The sequence below is a fragment of the Aulostomus chinensis genome, chromosome 18, assembly GCF_037954235.1.
Source record: "Aulostomus chinensis isolate RoL2024-O1b breed Wild chromosome 18, RoL_Achi_v1.0, whole genome shotgun sequence".
NCBI classification, from domain to species: domain Eukaryota; kingdom Metazoa; phylum Chordata; class Actinopteri; order Syngnathiformes; family Aulostomidae; genus Aulostomus; species Aulostomus chinensis.
Genome location: NC_141337.1, coordinates 696,439 through 721,275, shown reverse-complemented (window position 1 = coordinate 721,275; position 24,837 = coordinate 696,439). Strand labels below are relative to the sequence as shown.

The 24,837-nt window shown below is 46.8% G+C and overlaps 1 protein-coding gene across 1 annotated transcript in view; it reads left to right on the top strand.

The window, feature by feature from the left end:
• The window catches only part of grin2ca (glutamate receptor, ionotropic, N-methyl D-aspartate 2Ca), a 57,374-nt gene that overhangs the window by 3,235 nt on the left and 29,302 nt on the right, over positions 1–24,837 (top strand). The window contains exon 2 of the mRNA XM_086184349.1: positions 12,234–12,675. Coding sequence (XP_086040475.1) covers positions 12,250–12,675 — 426 coding nt within the window. The 5' untranslated portion in view covers positions 12,234–12,249. The remainder of the gene's footprint in view (positions 1–12,233; positions 12,676–24,837) is intronic.

Sequence of the window (24,837 nt, the reverse complement as noted above, 5' to 3'; positions counted from 1 at the left end):
CTGTTAACGCGCGCGCGCACACGCACACACACACACACACACACACACACACGCTTGTATTTCTCTACATCTGAGGACACGAGCTCTTCCTGAGACACTATCTCTAAGGACATCACATTCAGGAGGCGTGACATCACCTAATTCATCAGCACTCAGCTGCTAGGACCCGAAGCCTCGTGAAGACTTTCGATTCAAAAATGATATGGTAAAACGGAAGTGTAACTGTCAGAAGAATAAGTTCATATTTCATCTCATAATTATGGCTCACAAGGAAGTTTTCATTATCAACGCTTCATTGTTACCTGATTTTTCGTGTTCTGCCAGAAATGAGCTTCTGTAGACGACAACTCGTCCAGCAAAGGAAGCACAAGCAAGTGTGTGGGATGTATTTAACACACGTATCAGTTACGGCTGTTGTGCAGGGTTCCTAATCTCGTGAGCAGAAACCTCACTCACACAGCTGAGCTGCTGATCAGCCGATCAGCTGAAACTCAACCTGAGACCTTTAATCTTCTGCCTCTGGACCAATCAGATGCATTTATCCACCAGCTGAAGACTTCGCTTTAATCGTCCTCACACACTGAACCTGTACAGAGTCATATGTGGCCACTTGGTGGCAGCAGAAACAAGACACAATGGTGATATATCATCACGGGGATCAATCCATATCTCTGTCGGCCTCAAAGTTCTGGTCCAAGCATCTGGTTTAAGCCCCGCCCATTCTGAGGTGAGCGAGATTTATCAAGGTAACTCTTACACTGCATCTATAGCACACAGGCAGAATCTGAAAGTACTAAAAAAAAAAAAGTTGAATCCAAACTTTAAAAAGCCCAATATCATGCATGACAAGAGCATAAAAGTTGCATCACATAAAAAAAAAAGATTGGAAGTTTCAATAAAGTTCCTTCCAACTAACCTGAAATCATGGACGCTGGCCCCTACCATGGCGCCCTCTGGCCTTTGACCTCCCAGGTAGAAGTCATCACAGGTGGGACAGAATATTGATTTCACAAACATAGCAATACCTGCCTCTGTTACACGATAGTGTGGTAAAACACACACACACTCAGCAACAAGCAGCTCCACAAAGTAGTGCCAAACTGAACTCCATCAATGAGCAGCAGGACAAAGACGATGCTTGAGTTGAAACGGCTGCTAACCAGGTTCCTTGGCACTAGCAAGTATCACTATCATTACTGTGTACCTGAGTCATGAATGTGTGTACTTATGCCACGTGTAAAGTACAGATACATTTACTCAAGTAAAAAGTCAGGAAGTAGAGGTTCTTACATGTGAGGATTAAGAATGTAGTCTCGTTTCTGCCCGACTAGCAGTGCTGGTGAGGTGACCGTCATCCATGTTGTCACTCATGTTGATGCTCCACCTCCCCTCCTGACATCACATGCTTCACTGCACTACATGCCATTTCTCCACAGTCTAGTGCCTCTAACCCGTCCCTGTTCCTTATCTGAAGTGAGTGAATATGGCGGCTGTGCTCTTGTTGATGTGCATCAGTGCCACCTGTTGACGAGGGAACATCTCCCCGCAAAGAAAACTGCTTTGTTTTTGAATGTTGTGTATCAAAGCTTCAGTTGAGTACGCAGTAGAAAGTGCAGGTATGTTGGAGTGAAACTAAGTCAAAGAAGCAGATTCCTGAAAAATTCTCTTCAGAAGAGAAGGAAACCTCCCCCCTGTGATGTGAGCCATTGTGAGAGCTCACAGCTCCAACTAACAGACCAGGCAGTAGTTGGTCATGTGACATCTGTCAGCAGGATTACATAAAACTATGAGTCTGACTTTCAACAAACTTGGTGGAGGGGCGCAGCATGAGGATGGAGGAACCCATTAAATTGTGTGGCAGATCCATTTAACATGGCGAAAAATTGCTTTTTTGCGTTGAGTTTGGCTGAGGTCGCCTGGCTGAGGTCGCCTGGCTGAGGTCGCCTGGCTGAGGTCGCCTGGCTGAGGTCGCCTGGCTGAGGTCACCTGGCTGAGGTCGCCTGGCGGGGGGGACGCGCTCCCACAGCCCTCCAGTCCTACGTGGGGGGTTATCAAACAATCTGAGTGCATCACCTGCCTCCTATTTGTCAGACCTTCCCTGACTAAGCGTTAGCTGCAGTCCAGTTGTTAGGAGAAGCCCTGCACCTGCAGGAAGCCTCAGGTTTGCTTCTGCATTTCTGGTCATGTGGAGTTTTAGGTCTTCAACAGCAAGACAGCTGTTGTTGCATGATGAGCTGCAGCGTCGCAGCCTGCAGGCAGATAGAAAAGAGCTGAGTTCGTCTCGACGGCTGCATCGTCAGCTGACCAGCTCTTCAAAGAAAACACAATAGCAGAGCTCATACCATCTTAATTGTCTCTGCAGAGGAGAGAGCGCCGGGGGCGGGAACGACGGAAAACACAAACATGTGCTTCCACAGACGAGGGTTTTAATGTGATGACTGACAGCCAGTCGCAAGCTTCCAGTGCAGTAAAACATTTACTGCATGGGAGGGACGGAGGTTGCAGCGTATCAGAGCATCCATCCAAGGTCATGAGACGAGCACTCAGGATGCTTCATCGCCACCACGTGAACCTCGCCGTGCTAATTTATGGCGAGCTGACAGCTCACTCTGACGTGGTCAAGCACAGATACGTGTTGCGATACTGCAGGTGCAGAGGTCCCTGGGGGGCTCTCCTACTATGCAGGCTATGTGATGAGATCTGAAACTCACGGCAAAAGAAGTCTGGCAGGCAGTGCTGCCCCCCCCCCCCCCCGCCCCGCAACCTCCAAGTTTATGGCTGTGCTCACGGGTACAACAGAGATTCAGCCCATTTATATTCATAGCGCAGTGCTGCTTTCACCTCGTCTAACGTTGTGTCCCTGTTGAGAAGGAAAACTGACACGCCGCGGGCTGGGGGGGGGCATCTCCTCTCTCCTTGTCATCGCTCTGCCTCTTGTGGATACTGACACCAACCTGTGCACGTGTGGCGCGCTCTTATACGATTTGTAATACCGGAAATTGATTAGCCTAATTGCTTTCTATTCACAACTACATGTGTACCGCTTAATTTTTCACCATTAGCCCAGAGCGGTGACACAGTGGCGAGCGTCCCCATGACAGATGATGACAACAGTAACCTGACAAACAAAGCAAAGCGATGGGCTGGCAGGACAACTTTTCAGCGTCTGAGCAGGAAGAGCAGTTTGACTTTGTGTAATAAATCGTAAGAAATCAGGCTGCAACAGCGTCTAACAAAAAGTGACACAAGGCGTCCTGGTGGCTCAGTCTGCCGTGGCACGCCGCCTGTGATTGTGACGTCCTTTGGATTTATTCTGGTTGTCTCTGTCACATCTCTCTCCCTCACCTCTCATCACCCTCCTCTTTTCTAAAAAATGAAGCCAAAATGCTCCACAGACCTAGAAAGAGGGTCTAGAAACGTCTCACAAAAGCCTGTTGGCACCTGACTCAGTTCTCCATGTTAACACCCCGACAAGTTCGTGATGAGGGTCCACTGACCCTACAAAACACTGCGCTCGACAACACAAGAGCTGGAGACACGTGGACGCGTCTGAGAAGTGATGGAGAACACAGGTTACAGGAACTTTACAACCTGCAGGGGGCGACTCTGATCTATTACCTCAGTAAACATTTCCTGACCAAATTTATGATCTCAACCACTGGTTTCAAGTCGTCTTTAGGAAAGTGCTGCAGGGATGAGACATTTTTGTAGTCCACCAGGAATTTAGCATGTCAGGGACGAGGCATATTTGTAGTCCAACAGGAATTTAGCATGTCAGGGAAGAGGCATATTTGTAGTCCAACAGGAATTTAGCATGTCAGGGACGAGGCATATTTGTAGTCCAACAGGAATTTAGCATGTCAGGGACGAGGCTTATTTGTAGTCCAACAGGAATTTAGCATGTCAGGGACGAGGCATATTTGTAGTCCAACAGGAAGTTGGATCAGCAAGGTCATCTTTACTAATGAACACCACTTTGATGATGTCCGCCGTGGTTGAGGTCTGTTCAGGTTTAGGGGCCATCAGGCTGCGTCTAAATACACACGCTTGGCTTGACTGTCCTCTTCATCATTTTTAGAGCATTTCCCTGCACTGACTGTTGTCCCTACCTGATGTCTGATGTCCTCCTTACCTTGGCCGTATTTGCTACAGCCACTGGAGGAAATCAGCCACTCAGAAGTAAATATATGTTGCTTTGGGATGCGTCTTCTACCAATCCAGGTGGTTTCTCCTGGTAATCCCCCTCAAACACCCTGACAAGATGAGGAACTGTTTTGACTGTTGTGGATGGTTCATTGCAGCTAAATCAATAGCTCATCTCCAGGGAGACCAGAGAAGCTGGATTGTTTATGCCAGGCCCAGGATGCTTTGTGAACAGTTTCTAGATGCACGTAGATCGACGGCGCCCAGGTGCCATTTACCTTTGACAGCAAACAATGATTCCTGAACAGCTGCAACAAAAATACCTTCTATTGGATTTCAGGTCGTCACACTGCATCGCTGCACTGGAAGTGATCTTGTTGCCAAAGCTCAAATCCTTGATAGAAATATTAAACTCCAGCTGTTATACTAATACCAAGCAGAGCAAATGCATTTTTCCTGAACTTGCTAAAACAGCCTTGCAGGTGACGGCGCCAGCTGTGGCGGTCCTGGGCTGGTGTTGATGCAGGTCGGATGTTCTGCTATATTCTTAAAAATGACGTTGGAGAAATGAACATTCAGCTGACGTGCAAACGCGCTGAGGGACATTTCTGCAGTCAGCAGGCCGAACATGACGCGTGAGGCATCATGCTGGGAGATAAAACTGCATATCAGAGGGACGACCTGGGCTGGGTCATCAGCTGCTGATACGCCGCACCTGTCGGGAGGGATTTTCTTGGTGGAGGTGACGCTCACTAACACTGACTTTAGTACATTTGTGTTTAAAATGTGAGAAAGACACCTTCCGTGTTCACATAAGATGCAGTGAGCAGACACTGCTGTGCTTGTGAGTAAATAAGCTCCACCTACTAGCGACTGCTTCATGACGTATTAAAGTGAAACTGGCGGATTGAAGGAAACATTGTCAGAGAAACCTAAAGAAGCACACAAACACACGCCAGATTAAAAACAAAGTGGTATGCTCATATGTGGATTAGCGCATGTGTGTGTGTGTGCGTGTGTGTGTGTGTGTGTGTGTGTGTGTGTGTGTGTGTGTGTGTGTGTGTGTGTGTGTCAGGGGTCAGCTGTATGTGTGGGCAGCCACCGAGCAGGCGGGTGACAGCTGGGCTGGTGGTGGTGGGGGCGGAGCAGGTCTGGTTCTGCATGGACGGCTGTGGTTTTAGCTTAAACCAGGGTTTTACTCTGATCCCTGCTCCACATACATTATGCACAGGGAGCGCCTGGCTGTTGAGGACTGTTCCACCACCCTCCAGCCGCCATGTCACCTCTGGGTGTACAACTGGGTCAGCTGGCAGGGTCAAAGTGGGAGTATTAATATCAGCGTGCCGTGTGAAGGCCTCTAAGCCTCAGGTAAACATGCAGCAGTGCGTTATGGAAAACTGGATTACACTCACGGCACCATTGTAAGCTGCAGCCTGATTACGTCCAAACACTTGCACATACAAGCTGTTCAATCCCGCCACCTGACCGGGTGCAATGAATGTGATCAGTCACAGCCAGAGATAAAAGCAAACATCTGTCTGAGGACGCATGCATCCATCTCATCGGAGGGAAAAAATCCTTTCTGGCAATTTAGTGTCAACGATGATCTGGTTTGAACAACGCTGATCCACTTTCAGACACTTTTTGGTGTTTCAAGGAAGTAACAGATCCTGCTGTGATCAAGGTTATACAAGTGCAACACTGTGCCTCAGCACTAGAAGGGATTTCAAAGACAGAAGTGTAATAAAGCAGAACTGGAGCGCTCCATCTGCTGTGGCATTTAAAAGCTGCTGATTCTGTCGAGCTAGAAGATCCAACTGCTCAGTTCAGCTCCTCTTCCCTCCGGAATATTAAAATCTTCTACTGCACGACGACGCCAGCCAACGCCTGAGAACCTTCAACTGATTCTCCTTTGCAGCACGTGAACATTTCCACACACACACGTTTACCCCCCACCCCCCCACCGCCTCCTCCATACGCAGAGGCAATCAGAAAGATCCCATCAGATTTATGGACAGGCTTTGGTCTGATCAGTCAGTTGTCATGTTGATGAAGAGGTCTACATGCCCGAAACATGCCAGGGGGCGGGGGTGGGAGGTGTTCAGCACAGAAATAAATTCCTGCACCTGCACCTGACTCACTGTCCCGTGTTACACACAATTACTGTAAATATACAACAGAGAAGCTCTGATGCTTCTTTAAGTTCAGGTTCCCTAAATTCCATCTTTTATGTGCACTGAACACTTTGACAGTGTACTTCTACTCTGATTGGATGCCAACCACTGCGACTGTCTTTTGCATGAAAGTCAAAGCTTTATAATATTGAATTAAAGAAGTGAGGACATTTATCTTTGTGATAAAGGCTGAAGATGAGATCCAATTGTTGGGTGATCTGCCAGATGCCATAATAAAACGTTGGCATATCATCATTCCACTGACACCTGTAACTTCAGTATCTGTTGTTTCCCTCTGGACGTTTCTTGGACACTACAGGTGTTTCACACATGTGCCAGAACTACAGGTACAGGCAGGATTAAGGAATGAGGCTGAATCATCGGGGAATCCTCCAAATCCACTGAGATTCTTCAAATCCAGGGTTTCCTCCCTTGCGTTTGACCACAGAATAATTTGCGTTTATTTGCCACTCAAGAGCAGAAACCCTGAGTACTCACTCCTGGAAAAGAGGGGATGTTAACCCTTTAATCCATAATAAAGCCTACAATTTGCCAGTGTTAAACGCTTGTGTCCATGCAAAGTAACGGAGGGCGGAACCAGAAGTCTCAGCCAGTGAAAGGCGCTCTTTTCTCCGAAGGGCCTTGAAGAACAGAGCGCCTTTATTCATGCACCACTGAGCAACATTCCACAGGAGGGAATCACTGAATCCAGTTGTTTATAGATCCATGCAGCGCTCAAGGTGGTCACACCTTCAACCCTCATGGGCGCTCTGCTCACGCTCTCAGCAGGGGCTGACCGTGTTTGGGACCCGGTTCCCAGTTCCCTCTGGTTCACAGTAACACTAAATGGTTCTGTGATAGGAGCCAGAGAGTGTTTGTAGCTCTAATGTTGGAAAAAAGATCTGAAAATTTAATGCCATGAATGCGAGAACTGTTTGTGGACTCGGCTCCCCTGTTGAAAGTTGAAGAATTCGAAGAGCGTGCAGTTGTTTGATGGAGGGACAGACCTTGAGTCTATGTCCTGATCCGGGCTGAAGGACCTGCTCTGGTTGTCCTGATGCTGGATGGGTGCAAACAACCTTCATGACAGGAGAATGAAGTTCCATCCAGCTGAACTAGTTGGTCATTACTTCAAACCAGTGGCAGCCAAAGCATCCTGGTCCCCCCTGACTCTTTACCTCCACCACTGGCTCGGCTAGCACCAGAATACAAGAAGCCCTGGACCAGATGGCTTTGACAATCAGGACTACAGCACAACCAGTTACCCAAATTAGAGCAGGTGGGGCAACATACTGGGTTCTAAAGGATCTCTGTTGTATTTTAAGAAGTCTTTTTAACACCTTGGACTGCACATTAGCCTTTTGGCTAATTCTAGCATTTTTAACACATGTATTTCCATGCAAATTTATGAATTTATCCTGTTAAACTAAAACTCAACCTCATTTTCTACAAGTCAGGAGGAAATGACTCAAGCCCACTGGATGTGCATCCCTGGGGGACCCGCCCCCAGCCCTACTCGGCCTCTGATTGGCTTTTACTTGGTGTCTTTAGGTGTGTGGATCAGAGGGATGAGTGTCAGAGCCAAGGGGAAGAAGAGAGGGAATGAGGGTGGGACACACATAAAACATGGTTTATTTATGGTGGGGGGTGTAAGGATTTGTTTGCACCCCCCATGTGATTGTGTGACCTGGTTTGGGAATTGCAGCTTTAAACTGCATCTGTTCTTAAAAAGCGTTTGCAAGATGATGAGGATGAAGTCTGAAGCTCCCTAAATTTATTACCCGTCACCTCTCGGGATGCAGAATGCCCCGACAAGATTTCAGAGGTGCTTATCCAGTGCTGGTTGTAATATTTCATTCAGATATTTCAAGTATTGCTGCCAAATGCTGCTAAAAATCAATATGGGAACTATGATTGGTGGTCCTGCTCCTGGCCCCTGGCACTGCAAATTTAAATAAGGTGTGATTTTGTCGTTTGTCTCTGGGACTTGCAGCATAACTCAAGCTAATATTTGTTATCTGGACTGCTGAGGAATTTGTTCCATTCATAATCCCCATCACCTGATCTCCATCTCTCACAGGAGAGAGTTGATGGATATAAAACCCAGCTATGTCCTAACGTGTTCCATTACAAGCAGAAAACAGAGCGGGCTGTGTTCATGGTTGTCTGTAATGGCCTGTAACTTTTATAATGGGCTGTTCAAATGCTTCACAGGGCCTGGACAGAGCAGCCAAACAGCCCCAGAGACATTACGACTGATTCAGTTTTTTTGGTCTTTGGGACCCAAAATACTTGCAAAGATCAGATGGAGATGTCAGCCTTGTTGTGTGATTCACAGCCAATTGTGCTCTGAAAACAAAAAGAGTGAAAAACTGCAGTAACCACTGGTCATTTAGTTTGTCACCACCTTTGAAGTGACCATATTTGTATGTCAAGTATGCACTGCTGATTGACAGGTAGTGAGTTGTCAATCACAAGGTAGCCGTGTTAGCAGCCCCCCTCCTTTGACATTAGTTTTCCTCATAATTGGCCTGTGATTTACTAAACAAGCGGTGAACAGAACTTTGTTAAAATGCTGTCCGAGAGGGTGATGGCAACTCGTGGAACAGCCCTGATGACACTGACGAGGATAAGTTCATCAGCATGTCAGTCACATGATGCAGCAGGCTGCAGCTCCATGATGGAGGTATTGATCATGGAGCAGAAGAAGGGACGGCGCATGCTGTTCCACAGCTGCAGCAGCAGCAGCGTCATGCCCAGAATATAAAAGCAGTCATTAAACACAGCGCCGAGGAGGCCGCACTTCTCAGCCAGCTTTATTTACCGCCACAGCTTCACGTTAATGATCTGGAACAGGAATCACATGGAGGACTTGACACCTCAGCAGCAAGTCATTGATAGACGGCAGCTCTTTATCACAGTAAGAGTGCAGATATCAGAAAATGACATTTACATGGATGTGACTTGAATAAGGGCTGTGGAGAAACTGGGCTGCAGTCACAATTCTTATCAGGACACTGCATAGATATGAAAATGTAGAAACCATCATAAAAATGAAGACGATGCAACACATGAGATTAGAGCTTGTACTATGATGAGCTCATATTCTCATCCCAGAGAAGGCCATACATTCTGAGCAGGAAGTGCCCAAATACGGAGATTCTATTCAGCTTATCAGCAACATTCAATTTACAGGAGCTGAAAACATGTGAGCTGAATATGCAGATGAGTTTGTTTTATCGAGCTGTCCAGCTCTCTGGGCTGTGCTACATCTACAGTATATATATATATATATATATATATATATATATATATATATATATATATATATATATATATATATATATATATATACTTTACACACACACACACACACATATAACATGATAAATGGCTGAATCAAGCAGCCGAGCAAAACCACTGCTGGTTCAAACTGGGATCTGTTCCCGCTACTTCATCGCCTGAGTCCATGTGAATGGGAGGGACAAAATATTAGCTACAGCTACGAGTCGAACCCAGAAGAGTTCAGCAGCACCACCAACTTCAGAGGCCTGAGAGTAGACCAACTCATCTCCCAAACATATTCAATCAACATGTAACTTCATAATCTCTCTGGTGCGCTGGTTGGTCCTCGTCTTGTACATCAGACCAATTCCACTGGGAGCTTCCAGCACAGTAATACTCTTTAAATTTTGCCTGTTGTTCAGCTTAGATCAACATCAAAAAAAGCCAAATATATTTACAACCAAGAAGGATTAAAGACTTATTGTTATTGCAGTGTATTGCTGAAAACATGAAGCTTATGATGAACAGAACTGACACGCAAACAGCCACTGACTGACTGACGGCAGTGTTTCATCTGACGATTCAACACGTGCATCAGACATGTCCTCCTGATCTCTGATACTGTTTGGTTTTATCCTGGTCTGTTGTGAGCCACATGTCCCTGGTCCACTGGGATTATCTGTGGTTCCCCATACGAACAGATTGGGGTTCGTCCTTGGTGTTGTGCGTCATCATTATTTTAAACCTCTCAGGCCGACGGACGTCCTCAGTTATTTGTGACCCGCGACATCAGAGGAAAGCCTTCAGCTCTTGTACACACAGAAATGTTTTTTTTAGAGGATTTAGCCAAATCACAGATGAAAAGCTCCTTTCCTTTATGTATGAGTGCAGTTTACAGATACTGCTGACTTTTAGAGTTTCAGGTCAGCGCCAAGCTGATCTACAGTGCCAATCTGAAAATCAGCTGTGCCGCAAAGCTGACGAGCCTGCACCGCCGACCACAACCTAAACATGAGAGCTCCAGTCATTCCCCTGCCTGAACCTCCGCAGCCTTGTCACAAAGTTATTGATGACTCACTCCCTGTTGGGTTTAATTCTACCTCCAACGCCACATTCGACCTTCATAGATCCACCTCAGCCGTTTCACTGCCTTGATTAAACATGCGGAAGGTCAGAGCTGCTCAGCATTAGGACCACGTCCATGGCTCCGTCAAAGACATTAACCCTAAACTGTTGCAGCTGGCTAATGTCATTTGAAAGAATGTGGCAGATGCCCTCTCACAGCGGGGACTAATCAATTTAGAAAATGATTTACGAGGCAGCACCTACCTGGAGAATCACATGTAAGACATTGCACGTAGCGCTCGCCGTACGTGCACGTATGGCGAGCGCTACGCACGTCTTCTATTTGGACTTCAGCATGTGACCTGACTGGAGAACAATCCCATGATAAGTATTCTTGGGACGCGCCAACCAAGCACGCCCGCCTCAGTGTTTTCTCAAAAGAAGCCAACTGCTCACACAGGAGAGAGAACAGCACCACGCAGCCACATTGAGCCGCGTGCAGCGGCCAAATCTCTTGATAAGTTTATACGCTACAATCAAGCCGTAGGCCATGACGCCTGGCGGGGATTACCAAGGGATTACAATATATTCACCCCACTGGGATTCCATCACATGGTGGATCAGATCTGCTGTGACAGGGGACCAGTGTGCAGCACTCCCCGAGGGCCACAAACACAAGTGTGACAGATTTGACAAAGAGCCTGAGTCCGTGTGACAGCTCGACACAAACCGCTGTCTGGCTGCGACGTGAATGTGAATGTGAAGCTACAGGGTTGGAGCGCCGCCATGGCATTTCTCCTCCATTACCTTCCTGAGGGCAGAGAGCAAAGCAATTAGAGGGTTGGAAGAAATTAAGATAGTTTGGCCAAGAGTTAGTGGTTGCAATCCAGTCCATTAGTGATGCAATGTTGCAGAAAGAGCCTGGATTTGTTCAAAGGCCAATTTGGGGATTTCAACCCCTTTCTAAATATAGACTTTGCTGTTTGATTAATTATAAATGTCAGTTTCAAAACTAGGAATGAAGAACTTTCCAAAAACAGCTTACAAATCCCAATAATGAGTCTGTGGACGTCAATTAATCAGCACAGCCAAAACCACTCTTGTAGACCTTTGGCAGATTAAGTCTGAATGCTTTGGACCGCTGAAAAATTAAGCAACAGCTTTAAAAGTAATGTCACGAGAGGAAAATTATAAATCCTCTTGTTCTCCATTTGTTGCATTAAACACCGGACACCATCTGTTGGGTTGGACTGCAGAAAACCACAGCAGCATGGTGGCAGATGCCACCCTAAGAGCCTGGCCTCGGCCTCATGTTGCACGCTGACACTCTAAAAATACTTCGCTGGTCTCCATTAATGGGGTCTTAGTTATGTCAGGCAGAGCTGCGCTGTGAGCAGAGATGAAGCTAAAATAAGCAAACGCCAAACAACAGGCAGTTTAGTTGGCCGGCCAGTGGGGATTACTCCGATTATCACAACATTTCAGAAAAAGAGAGCAACTTTTTTCGGTGTATCTAATATGTCCACCCCCCCCCGACCCCTCCCTCCACTCTGACCCCTCCTCCAGGCAGTAGGTGACTGAGATGGGCGTTCGTTTAGGCTGCTGGAGCGACTCCCCCTGGTGGCCACTGCTGCCGCTGCTACTCGTCTGTGCCATCCCCTACGGTTCAGGCCGGCCGTTTGGGATTCCCACGCCATCAGTGAATGTGGCCGTGGTGTTCAGCGGCCCGGCCTACCAGACAGAGATTAAGGGCCGACTAAGCCGGGAAAACTTCATGGACCTGCCTCTGGAGGTGAACCCCATCACTGTGCTGGTCAACAACACCAACCCACGGGCGCTGCTCACCCGCATCTGTGACACTCTCTCCACCAACCGCGTGCATGGCGTCGTCTTTGAGGACAACATTGGCTCGGAGGCTGTGGCACAGATCTTGGACTTCATCTCCACTCAGACAGCTGTCCCCATCGTGGGCATCAGCGGGGGCTCAGCTGTGGTCCTGCCGTACAAGGTTAGTGTGTGTGTGTGTGGGGGGGGGGGGGGGGGGAGTGCTGATCTAGCAGCTTTGATCAAATTTTGAAATTCTAGTTTCTGAGGCAAAATGAACACCGTAAGGCAAACCTGACCCAAGTCCTCACTACCAGGAGTGCTCAGCTCACTAAGAAGTTCAACCCTCCTCATCACTTCTTAGTGACTCCAGAGTGCAGGAAGAACCAGCCACGTATATTTAGCTTGAAGCTAACAGAGACTGATGCTAACAGCAGCTAAACTGTCCAGGAACATCTGGTCACCACCTCTCCAGGTTCTGGACCCTTCTGGTTCTGGTGCCCACGTGAGCGTGACCGTGTTTTTCCATGCCTTTTCTTTTAATGAGTGTTTCATAAATTATTTTCATGATATTTTTTACTGAAAGATGTATTTTGATTGTGTTTGTCTTGAAACGCTCCTATCAATAAAATGTATGTCTGTTTGCCAGTACTTGAAAGGCAAACTATCCATTTGTAGGTGAAGTATTACTTTAAGTATTGCATATTCAACCACTGTCACTAAACAGGAGGCTGCACACAACATCAGGCCACCAGGACAAACAAAGCAGCGGCAGTGACAGGATCTGTTATTGTCCATCGCTGGGCTGTAAATCACGTTTACTTTCCTAATGTTAGAGGCTAAATGGCAGCCTCACAAATTCATACGCCAGCGGGGGCGCGCCAGAAGCTTTCCATCACCCCTCACTGTCATCCAGCCTTGTAACAACTCTAAATTCAGAGCTTTGGAAGACACAGAAGCACAGAGGCCGGCCATAATCGTTAACTTTCTGTACGTCTGACAACACGAGGGAAAACTGGCGGGATTTGTGTACATGGTCCAATGAATATTTCACTCTGACGTCTTGTGGAGGACAAAAAGCACCCCCCCCCCCCCCCCCCCCCAAAAACAGCATTTCAAGAGTGGACGGACTTTGACCCTCAGACTTGCATGATGCTTTGCTCCTGCATCCACCTGGAACTCAACAATCACGCGCAGGGTTTTAGCAGGATCCAAGCCTGTTCATGTCATTTTGGTAGCATTGCCCAACTTACTATGGCAGCCATATTTGTTTTTTGACTTTTACATCATATTTAAAATTTCGAAGTGGTAGTCCAGCTCTTTTGTCTCCATCTTGTGGCAGTGACAGTTATTACAGGTCAACTCAAGCTTCCATAGGTTCTGCTGTAGCCGTTGCCACCCTGAGACGACGGAGCGAGGGTTTGAGGACTTGTGCTTTGGCAGCCATGTTTGATTACTGACTCTTTACACAAGATTTCTTACATGCTTTGATTGATTGCGTGAACTGTGGCGTTTCACTGGCGAGGCGGTTGAGGGTTAAAAGCTGAACTCTTCTTGTTCGATCAGGTCCTACCTGGCATTTCTATCACATGGACGTGGACGGATGGTTTGTTTTGTATTTTCAACGTTCAATACAGAGTTCAGAGAAGAGTCAGTGGAAATTACAACCATAACACAAAATGAAACAGCCTGATTCATTTTGCATCTCTAGCCAAGCTGCAGATTTATTTTCCTGCGAATCGTCAAATTATCACGCAGGACAGTCGTTTCAGCGCTAATTACGTCAGCCATATTGGACCTTAGAAAGATGAATAGCCACTATCTGTCAATGTAAAGTTACTTTGCAGCAGAGCCACATCAGGTCATAGAGCAGAGAATGATCTTCAGAAGTTTGTCAGGCCGAAACATGACACCTCTAGGTGAAAATCCCATGTTCACGCTTTCACTGGGTCACTATGTGTATTCATACTGCACGCAGCTGTGAGGAGGGGTAAACATCTGAAGATGTGGCAGTAGTGGTGATTACCGCTGAGCCAGGGGCTTCCGCAGCACAGCTCCAGGACCACTATCACTCGCCGCTAAAGGCTCAACCACTGGAGTCCAACTGTAATCCTTTAAAACGGCTCTTCCGTTTGGTGACATTTCAGTGCATGGTGAGCTCGGCGCCATAGAACAACACATGGTGACGTACACAGCTGGAAGATTGTTTTACGTGAACTTCATAAAACAAGAAAAGGTCACACTCTGCATAATCAGATTATGTATATTGTGGCCTTTTCATTCTTATGAAAGTGGAAAAAAGAGGCTGTGAGTGCCGCCTGCTTTGATCTTTGAACAACCTCTTTTGTGAAAGTATTTTCAATTTTTACCTTTGCTGTCCTGATAGTTTAGGCCTGAGCACGCGAGCACAGAGAGCTTTACTGACCATGGTTCCAACTGTCCACCCCCTCAGACAGCTTCTCTCTGCCGTCGTGTTCAAAGACAATCAGCTGATAACAGGTGATCCTTTTCTATGTTGGAGTATCAGTTCATTTGCTGTAGCTGCTTAAGCACTTCAGACAAGACAGTCCAAAAGACAGTTGTCAAATTTTGCAAATAACGCTGATTAGAAATGTCTCTCAGACGAGTAGCGGGAATAAATTACAGACAACTGAAAGAAAAGTCTGGAGACTGCAGCTCACTTTACATGCAATTCAACGGTGCATCCGCACCCGTGCAGTTCTGAGCCCAAAGCGCCTCTGCAGCATCCAGGGGCAAACACAGATGGCTAGCTGGGCAACGTGTGGACCAGCTCCTTCCTTCAGAGCCATTTGGATGCTCACGACTGCTTTGTTGTCGTCATTGTTTCCAAGATTAAAAATATCCACGTTCCTCTTAAAATGGATGTTGTTAGGAACAAATGGTTTCGGTGGCTCTCGATGATGTTTGTGACTCCCGCATACGAGATGGGATGCCGACCAGGGAGGCGACGGGCCCAAGCAAAGCTTCCAACCTCGCAGACGAGGTTCTCGACTCTTATAGAGAGGAATGGAAGCGCTGGAGCAGAGGGAAGAAGTTCACTCACTCCACAAAATCCACAAGAGCGAATCTCTGGAGAACCAAGGGCGCGTGTTAGGGCGGGACTAAGAGTCACATTTCATTGTTCTGACACAAGAATGTACTAACTACAAAAAGACTTCCTGCATTTCAGGAGTATTTTTCCTGCGTAACACTGATCAGGTGGTGTGACTTGCAGGGAAACCTGGGTGGCAACCTCAGCTGATTCGGTACTGAACAGTATTTCTTCTCCACTGAGAATCCTGCAGTAATTTCTACTTTGAGGGAAATCCGAAGGCGCTATATTGTCACAACAATGACACCCTTGTAATTTCCTAATGCCGAGGAGTTTGTCGACATCTTCCCTGTCAGCTGAATCCAAATCATTTTGGGCGAGCTTGACATTAACACGGCTTCTCAAGGGGAATAAAAGAGATGTCAGTCAGCAGTTCATGCTTCCATAGCTCATTTACACGCTCACCATTCAAACTGGAGGACAGAAACAGCAGCTCAGTCATAAACACATGTATTAAGAAACCAGCATCGTGACCGAGGCTGGCAGCTGTTCAAATGAATTAGGGCTTTTCATCAGTAATTAGCCAGTGAAGGAAGTAATGTCTGTCATGAAGTGAATGCTTTACAAGTGCCTCCAGGGAAGTGAGCGCACGCATTATTGACACGGAGGTTCCGGTCTGAAAGCATCTCGTCGGCTTCCCGGCGAGCTGCCTGGTCTGGGTCTGGCACGAACCTCCACCTGCCTCAACTAATAAACCCAGAGTGCTTTTGGCATTTTCTTATTTTGGGTCCCTGCGCAGACAAACTCCACCACAGACCTGGACCTGGACCTGGACCTGGACCCATGTGCAGCAGAAGACTGTTTTCAGGTCTCTTTTGGAAATGACGACTGATGAGAGTTTACAGCGCAAAGCTGAACAAAACGAGGAGGCGTGTTCTTAACACGAGACAAGTACACGCCTCAGGCTTCTGGTTGTAACCGAGTCACCATCACATCCCCAGCCAGGTCTTCACAAGAGCTTCGTCAGATCGGGAGATGCCACTCTGCTACACGTTAAGTCTCGTTTGTGTATTGGCTGGGCTTCACTGTAGTTTATTCATGATTAGGGTTTAGAATTTAAGATTGCGAGGCAGCTGGTACAGCGAGAGCAAACCCATCAAAGAACCCATCAAAGGACTCACGGTGTTATCACAGGGAAACGACGACCGTCCTACCAGAACAGCAGTCGCTCTTCCACATGGCGAGCACGTGGAGGGGCTTCGTCGTGTAACTGTGAATGCTGTCAGGCGCACTGGCAGCAACACCCTGCACTTTACAGAAGATTCTTGATTTTCGCGATGATGCTGGTAAGCTGATTTATGGGACGTTGTCAAAGGTCGTCAACAGAATGATGAAGTACATTCATTTTTCATTCATATCACTAGAAGACGAGACTTTGACCTTTCTCAAAGTGACAGCTCGAAATTAGGTGATAAACTGATTCCTGTCTGGAGACTTTTGAGCGCGTTGATTGGCTCGCACCATGATCCCCTTTATTTTCTCTCCTAGTGACTCAAAGCAAATAAGGCCAACAAATAATTACATCAGTATTAATACTTCCAGGGTACAGCTTAAAGTATAAATATTGTTTGCTCACGCAGCCGTGCGTCACCTTCAGACAGACAACAAATCAGAGCTCCCTCCTTCGCCACTGCCGCTCGGCTGGCAGTCAACAGCAGATAAATGAATATTGATCATCTCAGCTGACACAAATGACCGAAGTGCTTGTGAAGCCCAAAGGTGGCTGGACATGAACCTGCCGTCCCAGTTGTGTGTTGGAGGCTCATTCATCTCTAGATGCCAAGGACAGTATGTGTGTAAAAGTACTTGTATATCATCGTCTCTGTCTGTAAAGCAGTTTGGGAACTGGCTCCTTCTCGTGAAAACTGTGACAAGTTTGTCTGAACAAATAAAGATTTCCTTCAGAAGCAATTACACACTCAAGAGGTTGTAGTTTTAGAACTCTGAACAGACATGGCAAGGCTTACTTTCTCTCATTGTGTGTTCAGTTGACTCCTCATTCATCAGGAGGCCTGACAGATCTCTTCCTCTGAGCCGCGGCAGCCAAACCTGATTGTCTTTGCGGGAACAAGAGAGCTCCTCAGAAGTAGAACACTTCCCTTTTCTCTTTTGTTCTCACTTGTCTCTACCTCCACCTCAGGCTGAATATCAAACCACTGGCACAGTTACAGCCTAACCTGTCTAGACAAAGGTAGACAGAATGTGGAGGAGTTGTACGACGCAGGAAAGGAGACCTACACACGATGAGAGAATGGAGAGTAAAACGTCCCCTCGGATAAAACTGTCATCCTGAAAATAAAGTTAGTCCTCCTCCTCACATCAGCAGCAGCTTTCAATCCTATTCCTTCGTGAGTTCACCCTCAACAAGCCGCAGCACTCGTTTGTCCACTGAGCCCATTTCTCAAGAGGTATTAAGGTTCCCGCTGACCTTTAATAGACACTTAGACAAGAAATCAGTGAGTGAACGCATATTTAATATTGGTGAAAGGGTTATCATCTTAGCAATTTTTCATTTTGTCAAGTTCCTGACAAACACAGCCAAATTATTCACCAGTAAATCACAGTTTTCTCTTGAAAATGTACCCTATTTCTTTTAAAATCAGGAAAAATTCCTACAAATCTACCAAAAAAGTGAAGCCTGGTACTTTTGTCTCCCTCTTGTGGCCAAACAACCTACAACCAACTGCCGACGCACGCTCACGGCTTCGACTCCACTGTGACTGCTGCAGCTGTACGATAGCGTTTTGTAGAACAATTTATGGACTGACAGTGAAATGAGACGATTGGTCAGATAATGTTTGGAAAGGTTACAACGTCCAAATGCTCCAATTATTGATCCCCATTCCAAGCCTGCTGGTGCACATGCTCAGTATGGATCGTCCCAGCAGTGCGAGAATGTTTAGATCCCAACGCTGTCCACAGTGAGCATGGCGAGAACTTGTTGGGCGACATTTTGAAGGAACGTTCTCTTATGAGTAGAAGTGATGCACCACGCTGTCACAGCTGACACGTATTCAAAGTGCAGATCAGTGGCGTTGCATCATAGCCACTTAAACGGAAACATTCCTCAGACCCTCACGAGGCCACTTTGAGGAGCCTCTGACTGACAGCTTGATAATCTTTGTTTTCTGTGTCTGAGGGAGAAACAGCCAATGGTCAGGGAGTCATGTGTGTGTTCCTGGTTGCCATGCAGGATCTATGTGACGTCAACTGCACAGGAAGATGGTGCCAGGGCACTTCCTGCTGCGTGGCGGAGGCAGGCATATGTCACAGCAAAGAGCCGTGGCCAGAAGTGGCTCTCCATAGACTGAGGGGGGTTGCAATGCAGTCACGTGACCAGTGAAGCCATGTGCTACTTTCCGTTCCATAAACTGTGAGCTAATGTCACGCAGTTTCATTGAGATGTGATGTTAAATCCCTCCTTACCTTTAGATACCTGGCTGCATTCCACGTCTATTAATAGCCACGCCCACCCCAGGCATTCCAGTGTTTCAGTGCCGATGGATCCTGTTCAGTCAAAATAAAACCAGTCCCAGCGACATATGCAGCTGGTGAACGATCGGTCATCAAACTGGTCATTTCAAGGTGTCGGAGGGTTAAAAAGTTTAGCTTGACTGTGGAGTTTCTGCATCTGCTTTGTGAGCGTAATCTCGTCCTTGAGCTGCTCAGATATCCACTCGATGGCTTTAATCTTCTTTGGGACTCTAGACTATTACTGTGAGCTTCATCTGACTGTCTCAACGTGCCTGACACACATTTATAATCTAACGTACATAATGTATAGTGGCGGCCCGTATGACCGTTCACTGTGAGATCACTGCTTGTGCTGGACCACTGGGGAATGCAGGACTGACTCATGCGGTTGGGAATTTAGAGGACGAACATGATGACGTACGCTGGTTTGAGGCCATTTATGTCAATGAAGAAGCCAAAAAAACAAACATTCCCAACTGGCTCACTGCTCCGTCAAGATAGTTTTTGCGTTCGATTTACAGTTCTGATTTTTTTTCTTCCAAGTACCACAATCAATATTTCCAACCCTGAGACATAAAAGACTTCCCTCCCATTGCAGACAAACCCCAGAGTAGTGGGTGTTGGGCCAGCCAGGGGGCTGTGGTCCACAGTTGTGATGACAGTGCTACAATGAATGAGCACCAAGCCACAAGAGTTCTAGTCAGCTTTCATCTCCAATACAAGCGTTTGTGAATTACTGATCATCCGTCTGGATTAAGGAAACCTGGATTATACCAGACGACCTGGAGAGTTAATGAACAGACGTTTTTGGCTCGGTTAGCCATTGTTAGCCATCAGACCCCATGAGCCTCAAGCTAAATATACGTGGCTGGTTCCAAAAGGCACATTGCACTTTTGAGTGAGGTTTCAGTTTCATTGTAAAATTTTATGCATGGACAAATACAACCAGAAAATTCTATTTAATGTACATTTATCAAATTCAGAAGGCTGTCATTCTGGGACTACTAGTGGAAGGATAGTGTGCGTGCAAACATTGTTATCTCCACCATCAGATATCTCAATGGGAACACGCAGAGGACACGGATCAGAGGGTACGTGGCGTGATGTTTGACGCTGTAATCTGGCCACAGATGGAATGACTTGTTCGTCTCAAGCCCACTGACCTCTGAGGTCTTTATCTGTTTCATGGAAAGGTGATGACTGCTGGTGGAGAATTCCTGCCACGTTGAGTGTAGCAGCCTGTGACAGTAGAACCATATGGCCCAGACGATACCGGGCATGTTCTGCACAGAGTGGTCGTGACTTCAGCCTCTGAGCCTGCGGTCATGCCCCGGGCTCATTTGGACTGTGCTATCAGTGCGCTCCTGCTAATTGAGCTGTCGCGTGTCGTTTACAGGAGACCCTCCTCTCTTAGATTAGCATACAAGCACACACACACTCTGATTGTGCAACACTGCAGCTTGCAAAGGCGTGAGCCAACCACACCGACATATTTGCTCCAGGAGAGTGATGGGACGGCGAGAATGAACAGATTTATACGATCTTCTGGTGCTGCTGCGTGACTAACCTGCCTAAGACCCGCGCGCCCAGGACAGATGAATGCCGGCCTCCAGTGCAGTCTTATCCATCTTAGTCCACAGCTAGAATCCAATTCCCTGCAAAGTCACTGATAAGTGAATTTCATTTACAGTCCTGGGTGTGAATATTAATCAAGAACATACAAGATGGGTCATTTTAAAGATAACAAATGTGCTTTGGTTTTAATTAATGAAAAGAATAGTCCTTACTGCTTAGAAATGAATTGTGTCTTCTCTCCAGTCATCGTGGCTCTACCTTTAAGAGCAATCACTGATTCTCTCATTCTATGAATAAATGAATGTTAAAACAACTATCCTGCATAATAAAACTTATTTATTATTTATCTTTCTCTTTCGATTTGTAGGGCTGTAAACTGGGATGAAACCACAGGGGGGAAAAAAACGTTCTCAGGCGCACGCTCACAATCACAAAGTCAGAGAATTTCACTGTGACGTCTGAACTCATCAGGCGCTCATACATCACCCCGTAGCCGAGCCGCTCTCAAGGACGACCAGGAGACACGGAATAAGATCAGAGTCTCGGGGTACTTGACCCCTCTTTTCCTGAGCTCCCAGGTTTCTCCCCTGGAGAGCAGAGAGGTCAGGATGGGGCTGCCGTCCTATCAGCCAGCACCGACCCAGGGAGTCAAAACACTTCAACTGGAGGCCCAAAATCCCACGATTCATCGATGTGTGACTACAGCAGCATGTGAACATGCAGCGAGGATTTAATGAGGACGTTGGTTAGAAACGTGGCTCGGTGAAGATGATGATTGAAATCTGCTGCAGGATCAATGATCCCTATCGAACTGTCGACACGTACAGTAACGTCAATCCATCACTGCCACATTCACTCAGTACAATTACTGTCAAGAGGACAGGGTGGGCTGACGCTAATGCTAGTAGTACCCTTTGAGAGCTGAATAGTTTCATCTTTGAATGGATAAAAAGCTGAAGGAAAGCAGAGGAACTGTTAACTTTAGCATAAACAGATGAACATTCAGGCAATACTTCACTTTCTTCAAACAGTAGTTTTCCTTCCAAGTACTCACTAATAGGAATCTTGAACTCATTAAGATGTTTTACCTTCCTGCTTTACTTCTTTATGAATCCAGAATGATGGAAGAACCAGCCGTGAATATTTAGCTTGATGCTAACGGAGACCGAAGGCTAACAGCAACTGAACTGTCCAAAAACATCCATTTGCTGACTCTCCAGGTCATGTGGTATCATCCAGGTCTTGTTAATCCAGGCATGTGATCATTAATCCACCCACTCTTTGACTGGAGTTTGATGCTCCAACAGTTCTGGTTCGGTGCTCAGTGAACCAGCGTAAATGACCAGCTCTCCAAACTGCTTTGGAACTTGTTTGGGGTCGTCGTATTTATCAGGCAAGGCAAGGCAATTTTATTTGTAGAGCCCGTTTTCACAAACAGTTTGTCTCAAAGGGCTTCACATGGCATCATAACAACCTCCTCTGCCCTTAGACCCTCACATCGACTGAGGAAAAACTCCATAGAAAACCTTTAACAGGGAAAAATGGGAGAAACCTCAGGGTGAGGAGGGGAGGAGGATCCCTCACCAGGAGGGACAGACGTGCAGGAGATGTTGTTACAGACAAGACAACAGTTTACAATACAGAATGTGGGAAACATGGAAATGTTAATAACAGCTGAAGAAGGAAGCTTCTGGTAGGGGAGGCAGGGAGAGCAAGCCAGCTTGATGGGGGACTGGATGGCAGACTGGTTCATGGGGGGGGGGGGGGAGCGCAGGCCGGTGTGACAGTAGGGAATAAGAGGGGGGGGGGCGATGCAGGCGGCGGTTGGGGCTCTGGTGGATCTGTGGAAACACAGAGAGACTGCGAGACACCAAGGCCAAACTACAAAGTGCAACAAGTAATGGTAGTGACAGTTCCAAAAATGTGCAGGGAGGAGAGGAGGAGAGAGGGGGAGAGGAGAGGAGAGGAGGGGAGAGGAGAGGAGGGGAGGGCTCCATGTAACCTGATGTGTCCCCCAGCAGTCTAAGCCTGTCGCAGCATAGCTATCAATGGTTCAGAGCTACCTGAACCAGTCCTAACTGAAGGCTCTGTCATAGAGGAAAGTCTTAAGCCTGGACTTAAACGTAGTTAAAGTGTCTGCCTCTCTGACCCATGGAGAGATGCTGGTTCCACAGTAGAGGAGCCCGGTAACTAAAGGCTCTACCTCCCAGTCTGTTTTTATTGATACTGGGAGTCACTAAAAGACCTGCATTCTGGGAGCGGAGTGCTCTGGTGGGACAGTAGGGACTAATGAGCTCTTTCAAATAGGATGGAGCTTTATCATTGAGAGCCTTATAAGTCAGCAGAAGGATTTTGAAGTCGATTCTAGATCCTACAGGAAGCCAGTGGAGAGAAGCTAAAGTGGAGAGATGTGTTCTCTCTTCTTAACTCCCGTCAAAACCCTCGCTGCAGCGTTCTGGACCAGCTGGAGACTCTTTAGGGAGTATTTAGGACATCCTGACAGGAGAGAGTTGCAGTGGTCCAGCCGAGAAGTGATAAATGCATGCACCAGTTTCTCAGCATCACTCTGGGAAAGGATATTCCTAATCTTAGCGATACTTCGCAGATGGAAGAAGGCGGTCCTGGTCACATGCTTTATGTGGGAGCTGAAGGAAAGGTCCTGGTCAAAAATGACCCCAAGGTTCCTTGCAGTTGTACTCGAAGTTAGGGTGATGCCATCTAGAGTAGAGATCCGATTCAAGAGTGTGTCCCTGTGGTGTTTAGGTCCAAAAATGATTACCTCAGTTTTATCTGAATTGAGCATTAAGAAGTTAGAAGACATCCAGGATTTAATGTCTTTCAGGCAGTCTAGCAGATTAGTAAGCTGGCTTGTGTCGTCTGGCTCCATCGACAAGTAAAGTTGTGTGTCATCTGCATAACAGTGGAAGTTGATCGAGTGCTTCTGGATTATGTCACCTAATGGGAGCATGTAAAGAGTGAAGAGAATCGGTCCTAAAACTGAACCCTGTGGTCCACCATATGTAACTCTGCTATACTCCGAATGGTCATTGTTAACATTAACAAACTGAAACCTGTCAGATAAGTAGGACTTAAACCATTTTAGGGCAGTTCCTTTAATCCCAATGTCATGGTCTCGTCTCTGTAGCAGGATGCTGTGGTCGATGGTGTCAAATGCAGCACTGAGGTCCAAAAGGACAAGCACAGAGACAAGACCTCTGTCTGAAGCTGTAAGAAGATCAGTAGAGACTCTGACCAGTGCTGGTTCAGTGCTATGGTGTTCCCTGAATCCAGACTGGAAGGCTTCAAAGAGCTCGTTGCTGTGCAGATGTTCATGTAGCTGCTCCAGGACAACCTTCTCAAGGATCTTGGAGATGTAGGGAGGTTGGATATTGGCCTATAGTTGGCTAACACATCTGGGTCAAGAGAAGGTTTTTAAGTAAAGGGTTGATGACAGCCACCTTAAAGGCCTGTGGCTCATAACCTGTGACTAAGGAAAGATTAATTTGGTTCAATATAGAAGTGTTGACTAGAGGGAAGGCATCCTTAAGTAGGCTTGTTGGGATGGGATCCAGCAGACAAGTGGCTGACTTGGAGGAACCGACTGCAGAAGTTAATTCTGACAGGTCGATGGGGGAGAAGCTGTCCAAGTGAGCACCAAGTCTGGGAGGTGCTTCTATGGGGACTGTAGTCTGTCCTCCATTACTGGCAATCTTCGTGCTAATATTCACAATCTTTTCAGTAAAGAAAGAAAGGAAGTCGTTACTGCTGAGAGTTGGGGGGATGCATGGCTCAACAGCACTATGGTTCTTGGTGAGCCTGCCCACGGTGCTGAAGAGGAACCTGGGGTTGTTCTTATTCTTTTCTATCAGGGACGAGTAGTAAGCGCTTCTGGCATTACGGAGTTCTTTTTTAGAAATTAATAAACTCTCCTTCCAGGCTTGGTGGACTTCCTCGTGCTGGCTGGAATGTGTCTTCCTTTCCAGTTGTCTGGTCTTCTGTTTTTTCTGTTTATCAATCAGGAATCTTGTGAGGAAAGTCTGAACTTTGTAAAACAATTCATGAAGTTTACAATAGCTGACAAATTGTAGCACCGAGAAAGAACCCTGTTACAACACTGTCCCTTGGCCACACCCCAGGCGGTGATGTCACAGCAGCAGATCCAGCGTTGATTTGAAACTCCATCTG